Below are 12,323 nucleotides of genomic sequence, written 5' to 3' on the forward strand. Positions count from 1 at the left end.
AGCTTTTTTTAACACGTTTGTTTGGCCCCATAAACACACATTTCATATTCATTTTCCTACGGGAAACAAAATATAATCCTGTTTTGTTTGTTTTCCACTGGAGATCCTGTAGGTGATCTTTGCAGAAAAATGGCTTCCAACATCCTTGTTCTGTGTTGCCAGTATGTTGAGACAGATGTGAAAACTGTTTGGATTGGTTCCAATTATTTCTGTGTCCACCTTGACTCTGATGAACTGATTCACTGAGAAGTGAATCAGTTCATTTGTGGAATGAAAGCTGTTAATTAATCAGTGAGCTTTTGAATGGAGTTCTGACCACAGATAGATGGACGGACAAAAACTGGCACCAGGATGTTTCTTGGACAAAGATCAAAATGACACTGTGCTAATGAACGAAATGCACAAAAAGACTCTAGAGTGAAAAAAAATCTTAGTTTGTAACTGATCAGTAAATAAAATAACAGCTAAATTAGATTTTAGAGCTTGCAGCATTGGCGCTGTTCAGAATCCTTCAAGAAAATCAATTCATGCCAATGATCTAAATATTTGCAAAAGGTCAATAAAGTCTGTTTTCATGTGCGTTGCTGTGCCAAAACAGAGTGAGGAGTGTTTTAATGCCAGACTGCTGAGTCATGTTTAATCCAGTCTTTGCTCCACAATAACAGCCGTCGACAGAAGGAAACTCCTCTCTCCCTTCGCGCCCTCGCCAAGTTAACATTTCTAACTTGGCATCAGTTTGTAAACCAGCGGCGTCCGGCTTTGCTCAGTAACCATGCAGGTTCCCTGCTTCATCTCTGCGGTGAGCTGGCTCCTCCGGCTCACCACATGTTGGTTGTGGGTCCTGAGAATAAAGAACAGAGCTATCGTCTTCCTGGCTAGCAGGACACAAAGGTTTACCCCCACAGGTTGCATCCAGAAGGAGCGCTCTGATCTGGGCTCCTACTGGAGCAACACGAACAGGAAGGCATGAAAAACTAAAATAACCCTGGCTCTGGCCGCCATAAGCCATGATTCACACAGGCACTATTAGCTGATGGTGAGGAATGAAGTGACAGTTTCAATAGACTATCAGAAGAGGAATCAACTGAATGAAAATGAAAGTTCAGGCTCCTCTTTATTCTGGTGGATGTTCAACAGCAACACAGACAGCAGAACATGGCTGTTGTGTTTCTTCTTCTCTCAGAAAACCGGTGGATTGATCTGGAAAGAGCTGCAAACAAGAGATGTTCTCCCAAACCCAGAGATTGAGAGAGCAAGTTGTCTGTAAGGCAAAATGTGATGTAAACCTGAATCAATATGTTCTTTAAGCATTATTTAGTAGGTTACATCCAGTTTATTGAACTAATTTTATATTTTTCCTCTTATAGATTGGTTTATTTTATATATCATATTTTACATTAAATGTGGGAAAAGTTAGCAAAGTATTTATTTTAACTTTATCCAACTTTTTATTTTACACAAACCTGGCATTGAGCAGGCGGTAGACGTTTGAGTGTCACTTTATTTAATGTCGCCCCCCCCGTTCTAAATCAGTGCCTGAAATGTGAGCAGGAGCTGTTACTGTGATATTCGCTTTTCTCTACTTTCAGACTTAATTTATTTAAATAGTTTTCAGTTCCAGTCTTACTGGATTCACCGAGAACAAAAATCAACTCACAAGTTTCACAAAGAGTGAAAAGAGAGGCATCTGCAAATTCATCAGCATTCATAAATCAGAAGGGTTAGAAATTCAAAGCAATACACGGGAAGTTTTTATGAAATATTTTCAGAAATTTAGAAGTTCCTTTTCTGGCAGCTTCATGGAATAACACTGAACATAATGAGTTTGTTGCTTAGTAACACTATTAATGATGATTTCAAACTGAAGTTGAACATTTTTGTTTTGTGTGATTGGAGTTAGTATTTCTACGCTGCAGGTTGTGCGCAAATTGACATACAGAAGATACAATATTTGTAATAATTTAATATTTGCTCTTTGAGAGGGAAATATTCATTTGGAAAATCAATAACAGCTCATTTAGGATTGAAGGGGGGCAGGTTTCAGATGTGCTCCCATTTCAGAGAAGTCAGAGTGAATGTTTCCCTCCAGACTTTTCCTTTTATGAGCTTAATAACTGCAGTATAGGTGCAACATCATTTGTTGAGTGTCGGTACGTCATCAGCTGTTTACCGTGTCGTGTTTTATGATGCGCGTCTTTAAATGCTAATGTTCCCTTTTTCCTTGATTTGTGTTTGTTTTAGTGAAATTCGATGTAAGTTGATTAAATTGCTCCAAAGCAAACACTACAAAACAGAAAGAATCAAATCAGATTCATGTGCTACAACGGCCTAGTCAAAGTCCAAATTTAAAATCAGCTCAGGATGTTCAGTCTGACTAAGTCTGAGGTGCTTTGCAAAGAAGAATGGACAGAAGTTTGATCCTCTAAATGTGGAGGTCGGTAGAGAAATAGTCAGAAAGGTTTGAGTTTCAGAAAAGATGGATTCCAAAATATATTAAAATAAATTAATTCAGGGGGTTAAAGAGAAATGCCCACCACACTTCTCAATGTTTTCTTTTGTAAGAATATTATCAACGCCATGTATCTGTTTCCGTCCACTTCATAATCATCTACAGACGCTGAAAGGGGTATGAATACTTTTCAGACTTGGTCATATTTCTCCTGACTTATTGCTTTTGATGAACTTAAATTCCTAGTAACTGTGAGGTTAAGTGTTCCCGTCATGGTAATAACCAAAACCTGCCTGTGTTTATAAGACGAAGAAACGCTTTGATGTACATTTGTGTTTCTTTCATCCTCAGTGTCCGTTGGTGTGTGAGCCTGCGGACCAGCCCTGCATCGACAGAGAAGATTACGCTCTAACTGGGCCAGGTACGTTTTCCTACCATCATCACCTGTAACCCAACTATTCCTCTCTGTTTTACAGGGCTAGAATGTCTTTTTTCCTCCTACTTCCATAAAATTTCACAAAGTCTTCTCCGTAATTATGGATCTCAACTCGAAGCCGTTTAAGCTTACCTGGAAGAAAAGGTTAAACTGCTGTAATTCGTCTCTACTTTATTCTGATCCATTTAATCTTTACAGTAGTTAAAATCCCAAAGCATCTTTGGTAAAATTCCCTTGATGTTCTCCATCTAATAACCACAAAATTGATCCTTTGAACAAACTTTGAATGAAGACGATTTGAAGCGTCTTCAGTTTGAACAGAAACGTTAGATTTCCCTGTTTTGATCTAATAAGTCTTGGCTCCTGCATGCAGTCAGCAAATGAACCCCTTGGCTCCCCCTGAACGATGAAACGACAGGAATCCAGCTGTGTGGGAATAATTCTCCTGCTACACAGAAAGTTGGATCCGACTCTGATGAAAACAAGAAGTGTGGAGAGAAAATTAAAGACAATGTCGCAAGAAAAGGAGAGAACCTGAAAAGGTTTCAGATCCTGCTGTGCTAAAACGTCACAGTTGTTGTTTAAAGAAGACTTCACGGGAAATATTTTCCTTCCAGCACCCATTCTCTCTCTTTTATGCAGATTCGTATCACTTCTCTGTGCTCCCCAGCAGCCCGGCTCCTGTTGTAATGGTGTCGTTGTCACTTATATTTTCTGCTGTGAATAACTAGTGAATGGCAGCAATTTTTGCAGGTGCACATCTGCAGCCTGTCAGAAACAATGCCTTCCCTGCAGATGCCACCAGACTCCGTAATGCAATTTTCTCTTCCACTTTTATTAGCTTTTGAAATGAGCATGCAGAGAGCAGAGAGGAAACAGGCCTCTGCGCGGCGCAGCGCAGGGAGTCATTTTCTTAAGAGGTGTCTGGAAGGGAAACGGAGGCGTCTGATTGGTGCTCAGATTAGTGGGGTGTGGGTGGAGGGGGGTCTGGGTTCAGAGGTTAATCCGCTTCTCTGAAGATAGTGGAAGTCAGCAGCTATCACTCCTCTGGTTTAAAGTTTTCTTTGCTTTCTCTCCCTTCCCCTTCCTCACCCTGTGCTTTTTGTCATCCTATTCACTTTCCATAATCCTCATGCCCACAATAAATCTCATTTAAATACAATTATGAGCTTTTTCAAGGGTCAATTCGGGGCTAGACTTAACTATAATCCTCATTAATTTCATCTTCTGCAGCACAGGAAAAAATAATAAGCCTTTCACTGGTCGATTTACCCAGCAATTATTGTTTTGTAGAGCATTTTTATGCCTTTTTATTTCACACATATTAAGATATTTTCTGGTACTCATGAATGAAAATCAAAACAGTCTTTTTGATTCAGACAGAGTCCTAAAAATACAAATAATAATAAAACTGCTTGAGTTCATTAGTAGTTGTATAAAAATCAGTTGTGTTTTTGGTGTTCAGCAGATGTTAAGTTATGTAAAGAGTGCTAATTCACACATAAATATACATTCAGACCTTTTGTCAGGTTTTTGGGTTGTTTTCGGTTTTCTTCTTTGTAGTTTTTTCTCATTCTTATTTTTTTTTTTACTTGTTTTGATCAGTCTTTCTTTAGCTCTTTATTTATGTCTCGGTTTTTACTGCTTTAGCTCATTTTTTTTTGTTAAATTATTCTTTGTTTCTGTTAGATTTGTGTTTTTCCAGCTCCTGAGTTTTTGTGTTTTCTCCTCCTCTGCTCCTCCGTGCATCATGGTTCACTTCATGAGGAAGTACATTTAAATACATGAGCGTATTTATAATACCCTGCATTAAATTCAAACTGGGCCAGTCCAAAAAAACTAATATTATATTTAGTTAGTGAAATTAAAAGAGCATTTTAAGCCTAAATCTACCACCTAAGTAGTTGTAAATAGAGTTAGTGAAAAAACAACATTATGAATAACAAGGAACCAGCAGATCAGCATGAAAGAAAGTAAAAAAAAATATCTTAAGGGAGTAGAAACTGTTCATCAACCACAAACAAAATGAATCAGGAACTTCTACAAACCTGCTAAAACACCTAAACAGACACACAAGAGAGGAACAGAGGGTCATGATAACAATTCTCCACAAATATGAATTTTATGGAAGATCTTAATCAATCAGGGAAAGTTTAGTAACACTTCAAAGTTGATTCTCTCCATGCAATGCGACTGATTTTGAATTGAATTTGGGAAATTGCAATGAAAAGGACAAACAGTTGAATACGTCTATACTGTTATGCCTGGATATCTAAAAATATATAGGTTTCTGCCAACATCTGAAAAGATCAAGGCCTGTTAGCACTTCATCAAAGCAGTGAACATAATCATCTAACATAAGAGAGATTGATGTAAAGATGACAGAAATCCATCTTTGGAAGTGGACCAGCTCATAAGAACTTTATCCTTGGCTTTCTTTGGAGAATTTCTTTAATTTGAGGCTCTTCTTAAAGATGTGTCCTCCGGGTTGAAAACGTATCTGAGTTTCACAGAACTTTATAAAAACCCTTTGCTGTCCTTTCATGCCTGAATCAACAATAGCAGTCAGTGATTTATAACACTGCAGTAAGGAATAAAACTCTTTGTTTCCTTGTTTATGCTTTGCATTTTCCATACAATACACTACATTATATCCCTGTCTGTATTAGAAACCATAGTCACACACACATACACGCATTCTGTCTGTGTCACTAGCAAAGTTTCACTTCTCACCCACATCTTCCCAGTTCTGCTGCACTTTGTAAACTTTAGAGCAGGTCTTCCCTGATTATGAGAGAGAAACAAGCTTCTCTATCTTCAGAAACACTCCCAGAACGAGCGGCTGGCTTCCTAAAAACAGGATCAAAGTTGCTTATAATTGGTTGACCTGACATAAAATTGTTTGTATTTTAAAGCAACAGTTTGTGTCACCAGCTGCTGTGAAATCTGCCAAGTCTAATTAAAGTGTGAGCAGGTTTTCATAACACCAACATTCTCCAGACAGTCTAGTTTTTTGTGTCCTCCTAACCTTCTGATAAAAGTCTGACTTTTAATTGGATTCATGTGTTGGGCTCATGTAGCGGCTAAAATATTCACACCCCCTGAACTTTTTCACCTTCTGTCACGGTACAACCACAAACGTCTGTGGACTTTACTGGGATTTCATGCGACAGACCAGCACAAAGTAGTGCATAATTGTGATGTGAAATGAAAAGTTATATACGTTTGGACATTAAGTGCATATTAGAATGCTAAAAAGGAAAACTCTTGGCAGGTAAACAACTAAACTCAGAGAAAATCTGATAGAGGAAAATGAACATTACAAACCAGTAATTCTTAACACCCAGTCGGTTTTTGGCAATAAGTTAATGGTCTGTGGGGTCTCGAAAATGAGCCGTTTCAAAAACCTCTGAAATGCAATGTCAGCAAGCACTGTCCATCACCTAGCAACCTCAGCAAGGCCCAGCCTGTTACCTAGCAACCCAAGATAAGTCCCAGCACGTTGGCTTGCTGCATGCGCCGTACAATGGCTGCTGAAAAAGACGAGTGTTTTGTTGTCGACTTACCATCCAGAAACCACTTGCTGAGTTCTTGCTGGTTGTGCAGGAGGCTCCACTTTTGCTTTTAAAATATGTATGGTTGTATAATTATGCATCTGTTTGCAGCCATTTTCATGTGTGTGTGTAAATGGCGTGTGTAAACTGTGAGTTGGGGGGCGTGGCTCCCAGCAAGTTGGACAGAACTGAACAGACTGAGATCTCATTAGAATGATATTGTGTCAAAATGTCATGAACATATTTGTGTTGACCATAGACCTATCCTAACCCATACAAGAATGCATAATGGGTCACCTTAAAATACCTGGAGGAACAGAAAAGAGTGACATAAAAACCAGGGGGACCCATCAAGTAGAGAGATCTGGGGAAGAAAGCAAGCAAAGTGAAATTAGGAGATGTGAAAAAGATGGGAAGAGATGCATACTGGCAGGCTGAGGAAGAGAGAAAGATGAACTAACAGACACTGGGAAACCAGGGATGAAAGGAAAAAACCTGAAACTAACAGGAAACAGAAAGGAACGCTAACCTAAGAAACTTAGATCTACTTAGATCAAATACTCAAATAATGATAAGCTGAGAAGTAAAACACAGAGAGGACTGAAGACCACATCTAAGTTAATAAACAGGAAGAGATCAAAACAGGAAACAAAGATGAGACTAAAGTCCAACCACCAATGGATCTTGACACTTCCTTTATGTCATATCCTGCTATGACCGAGTCTCAATGAGAGAATAATTTTATAGTTTGGATAGATTTACAGTTGCTAACCTCCCCTGAGTTAGCAACGGTCCGATCCTGGCCACCCCCGTGAAAATGTTCAATGAACTCACTGTGACGCACCTTCTTGGATCTATTGGCACCGAGAGCATGAATAAAGTTAACCCATTTAGCTGACAACAGTTTAGAAGGCGTGTTGTAAAAGTTTAGCACCTTTAGAAATGTTTTTACAGGCATTCTTAAAAACAACTATACAGCAGGAGCGAGAGCCACTTTAGCGCTCAACAGCACATCACGCAGAGGTAGCAGGATTAATGGGACAGGCGCTGCATGACACACAGCTGTGGAAATAAATTACAGTTTTGAGTCGAACTTTGTCAATTTTCTGAATGAGGAGTTTGTTGTGTACGGCACCATTTTCTGTGTTGTCAGTTGCTCCAGAAGTATGGATCCCAGTTTTAAATGAAAGCAAAAACATCTTCCTGCCACGCATGTTTGACCATCGTGACACGAAGTTGTCAACGTTTCACCTCGGGTGCTCCGGCTCCGTCTTATTGAGCGACTTTTTTTTTTCCTGCTAAAGGAAGAAGGAGCAGTAAACGCTGTTTAAGGCTGACAGCTTTCTCGCCTTCTGCTGCAAGCATGCAGATAAGAGCATTAGGGCTGTTTTTCGTTTTCAGCCCCTCGATTGCTGCTATTAGAAACTCTCTGCAGAAAGGAGGAAGATGGTGCAGAATGTGAATCAGGTGGCGGGGTTAGCATCCAAAACTTCAAAATGATTGTACAGCCTGTGCCTTGGTGTCATACAATAAATAAGCAATTAAAATGGAAACAGAGGAGATTTGGGGGCAAAGATTAACAACACGAGGGTTGTGTATTTTCTGTGCTGACATTGAACAAGAGAGCGAGGAAGTGGAGCTCGGAAGATGAGAAATGTCTTATCTTTGGCAGACACAGCTATTGATTATAGAATTTAATTTGTGCTTCATACCTCCTGTGACTTTTAAAGACTTCTGATGTCTTCCTGCTCTGCTGTGTCCTTGAGGGTGGCAGCTGCCATTGTTGGTTTGGATTTCCTATTCAACTTTGCTAAATTTTCGAAGGATTATCTCAAGGATTTCCATTGGCAAGAATGTGTTTTATTTTGTGCTGTGTCAGATGCATCCTTATTCATTTGCTCTCTGCTCCTTCACAGTGTTCAGGAACCCGGTATGCAAGGTGTACAGATTTCAGACAGTGGACAGCAAGTGGATGCTGGTGCGGGAACAAATGGAGGAGTGCACCCTGTCGTTCACCATCCCCAAACAGCTGCTGTCGCTCTACATCCAGGAGGACAGGAGCAGGTATGCCGACCGATTGTTGAGCCTTTAAATGCCACGGCAAAATCTCCTGTTAAATCTGTTTGTTGGTGTGAGGAATCCTCTTCCACTGCTTTTATTCTGAACAATATTTAAAGCTATTTTTTTATAACTTGCAGCCTATGATTTTGCTGGACATATAAGTGGAATTGAGCCAAAGCTTTACAGTTTGCCTCAATTACACAACAAAGAGGCAGCCAGATGGAGTCAATAAAAGATGTTCAGCAGAGTCCAGTGCAAGGCGGGGAATCATAGAAGTCATGGGGAGTGATCCAGCTCAGGAACCGGAGCAACCAATGAAGCACAATAGCCACTTTTACAAAACAGTTGCAGTTGAAAATTGGAAACGTTTTGGCCTTTTTATGTGATTTCTGCAAAGATTGAGCTGCGAAAGTGAAGTCAAAGTCAGCCTTGCTGCCCGGTTGGATTGTAACAAACACCTGAATGGGTGAGGCACCTTAACAAGGTGTAGCAATGACAGGTGATCAATGAGGCCAGCAGGCTGCTGGACCAAAGGCAAACATGCATGGTGTGGTGTGTCATTTGATTAACAATCAGCTCACAAGTCTTCCCCCATGGGTGCAACTATGGATGCATTCGCACCAGTCCTGTTTAGTTTGCTTTAGTTAAACTGTAGTTTAATTGCAGTCTGGTTTGTTTGGAGAGGTGTGAATGCAAAATCAAACTCTGGTCTGCCTACAAACCTGGGTTTCAAAGTGAGCTCTGGTGCAGTATGAATGCTGAGCGCTCCAAAAGCAGGAAGGTGACCATATTGGAGGGCTTTCTGGGTAAATGCAACCTAAACAAACACGAGAGTCTAGTGCTAGCAGGAAAAATTGCTTGTGGTCTTTTGCCAAAGACAAGAGAGAAAACCTACAACTGATATCTACTCCATTTTTGTGAACATTTTGCAAAGTCATAAGTTGCACTCAGTGTCTTCTTCTGAGGTTTTTGTCATTTCTTTCGATGGTTCTTGGTCCACCACATGCGAGGAGGTGGACAGGTTGCTCAAAGAGTTTGGACTGTTTGACACAGTGCAGTGTGAAAGTGAGCTGAAAATGCAGCTGAAAATTCAACAAATGTTGCCATTTTGGTTCCTAATCAAACTGAGACTACTGGATGGAGAAAAAAACAAACAGCTGTTAAACAGCATATAAAAAACTTTATATACATTTTTTTATGTTGCTAACTAAAACTAGAAATAAAATACCAGCCCTTTACAAATGACAACATATTTTCTATTTTGGATGCTTATTAAAAATGGTATTTTCTTAGGAGGTCTGCTAACACTGGCAACTGGCTCTAAACGAGGTTTATCGACTTGGGCTGAGGGGGAAAAAAGGCGTTTTGGATTGTAAAGGTTGCAGACCCTGGTCAGCACATAAAATGATCTCTGAAAGTGACAAAAAAGGGAAGTTAAAGAGGTGAAATATTCATGTTTTGACAATGGCTAACCTTCTTGTTCCTATAATATAGGAGGTCGTTCTTTTTCAAGCACTTAAATGTTGGATTTATGTTGTTATGATGTAGAAGCTGCTCTTTGCCTTCTCTGAATAATTCTTATTCAGATTTTAAAGCATAAGCTAGGATTATCTGATGCTCTCGGCTTGTTTCATTTATGTGACTCGTAAAATTGCAATTTTTTTCTGCAGCAGGAGTCTGTATAAAAACCTGCGAAACAGTAAGTGCATGTCTAAACCTGTGCTCAGAACTTATTAGAATTCATCGGTTTAAACATAAAGAGAGAAGATTAGTACAAAAAGGGACAAATGTAGGTCAGAATGGAGGATGACAGCGCCCTGCCGCTGTTATCTTCATAGCTTGGTTCCTCTTTGACTGCAGCATCTGATCACCAAACTAATTCCCAGGCACGGCACCTGCAGCCTCCTGATGGGGAAACGTCTTCCCGGCCTGTAGGTTGTGGGTTTTAACGTTCAACCAGCAGTTGGGCTGAATGCACAGGTCAAATCCATGCATGTTTAACTCATTTTCAGTCCAGCTAAACTGAGTCAGAATTATGTCTGAATGACAAACGGATCACTCTTCGCAAGCCTCCAAGTGTGCGTTACAGAGCACATCAAAGATCCACTTCCCCGAGGCTTCAGCGGTGTTTGTCGAGACGGATCGTTGTGCAACCGGGGCCTGTTGTCCCTGGCAACCCCTTTCCCCACATAGCGCAGCGGAGAACGTATACACACAGACACATCTTTTACATGAATTCTTTATGCTCTAATGCAAGCGGTCGGTACAGGAGACGCAGGGATCCAGTGGAGTTTGGCAGGAGGAGGTTTTGAGCTGTAATCATTGTGAAAGGTTTACTCACATGCTCAAGGACACATTCGCAGGAAAAGTCACTCCCTCCAACACAAACAAACAGCCTCTCAGCCATGACCACACTGATCTACTATGAAAGTGCATCACTTAAGGCATATAGCTGACAATTATGAAACCTGCGTGTAGTATCTGTGTGAAGCAAGTGGAAGCACGTTGGAATCTTTCCTTGAAGATCTTTGCTTATTTATAAGCGTGTTTGCTTCATCCCCAGCTCGGTTGTTTAGGCACGGCTCCTGTAATCCTCTTTTAACGTCGTCTTTTTTCTTTTTTTTCCTCTCCTCAGTGCCTCTCCATTTAGCCTCCATTCTGTCAGAGTTCACAGCAGTGCCAGTGCAGGGTTTTTAATCATTCAGTTTGTGCTTCAGATGGTGGGTGGCATCGTCACTTTCCCAGATAATCTCGATTTTCCTTCTTCTGTTTGTTGGCTTTGATGTCTTAAACTTGTGTTCCAATCTGAGGGTGTGAACTAAGACGTTTTCTTTATCCTGCTGCTTTGACTCTCTGTGCGCATGTTTTTGTCTGTGCGAGTGAAGATAATGGATGCACGCTGCGTTGAAGTGTGTGGGTGTACAGTAGATTAACCCTCATCTATTAACAGCTGCCTGTTTTGTCATTAACAGGGGAAGAGATCATCCCTCTCCATCTGATGTCAATTAGCATGTTCAGGGTTGAAGTGAGGGATCTTTACATTCGTTTCCTCTCGGCCTCTGTGTGTGTGAGGTTCTGACTGTTTGATGGTGAATCCAGAAGGGGCTGAAGAAAAACGTTTAGTTTTGAAGATATTTAATGTTAATCAGGAGGAACGTGAAAATATTTGACTCCAGTGATTTTTGAAAAACCAAAGAAATGTAATTAATTTTAACAACGTGTTGACAGTATCTTTGAAGATAATGTTTAGTCTTAGTGATGGGATTCGCATTTTAATCAAAAACCATATAAAAGCAAAATAAGCAACTCAGAAATCCTTGTTGCAGCTAAATTCTTGAATAAATGAACATGAAGCCAAGAAAAGCAGCTTTGTTGTTGTTTGTTGCTACTCTGTCAGATTTACCAGAAACACAAATACAAACGTTCCCACCTGGGACTTTTGTATGTAAGCAAAAAAAAAAGATTAATAGCATTAAAATTTGTAATACATTAAAATTTTGGTAAATATTGATTTATACTCAAACCATTCCTAAATCATTTTGGTTACTAACATGTTCTTTATCCAGTTGACAAAAGATCAAAGTCTTTTGTCAGCGCCATTGCTTTGTAGTCCGATTCTGGTGCTCTGTAGTCCGGTTATGCTGCTCTGTGGTCCGGTTCTGATGCTCTGTGGTCCGGTTCTGATGCTCTGTGGTTCGGTTCTGATGCTCCGTGGTCCGGTTCTGATGCTCCGTGGTCCAGTTCTGATGCTCAGTGGTCCGGTTCTGATGCTCTGTGGTTCGGTTCTGATGCTCTGCTGCTCCGTGGTCCGGTTCTGATGCTC

The 12,323-nt window shown here is 40.3% G+C and overlaps 1 protein-coding gene across 5 annotated transcripts in view; it reads left to right on the top strand.

Annotated features, from left to right (window-relative positions):
- The window catches only part of inpp4b (inositol polyphosphate-4-phosphatase type II B), a 196,229-nt gene that overhangs the window by 111,602 nt on the left and 72,304 nt on the right, over window positions 1-12,323 (top strand). For all 5 annotated transcript variants that reach the window (XM_017306762.1, XM_017306766.1, XM_008419948.2 and 2 more), the window contains 2 exons: window positions 2,801-2,870; window positions 8,356-8,503. In XM_017306762.1, the coding sequence (XP_017162251.1) occupies window positions 2,801-2,870; window positions 8,356-8,503 (218 nt within the window). The remainder of the gene's footprint in view (window positions 1-2,800; window positions 2,871-8,355; window positions 8,504-12,323) is intronic.

The sequence above is a fragment of the Poecilia reticulata genome, linkage group LG1 (assembly GCF_000633615.1).
Source record: "Poecilia reticulata strain Guanapo linkage group LG1, Guppy_female_1.0+MT, whole genome shotgun sequence".
In the NCBI taxonomy this organism is placed as follows: Eukaryota; Metazoa; Chordata; class Actinopteri; order Cyprinodontiformes; family Poeciliidae; genus Poecilia; species Poecilia reticulata.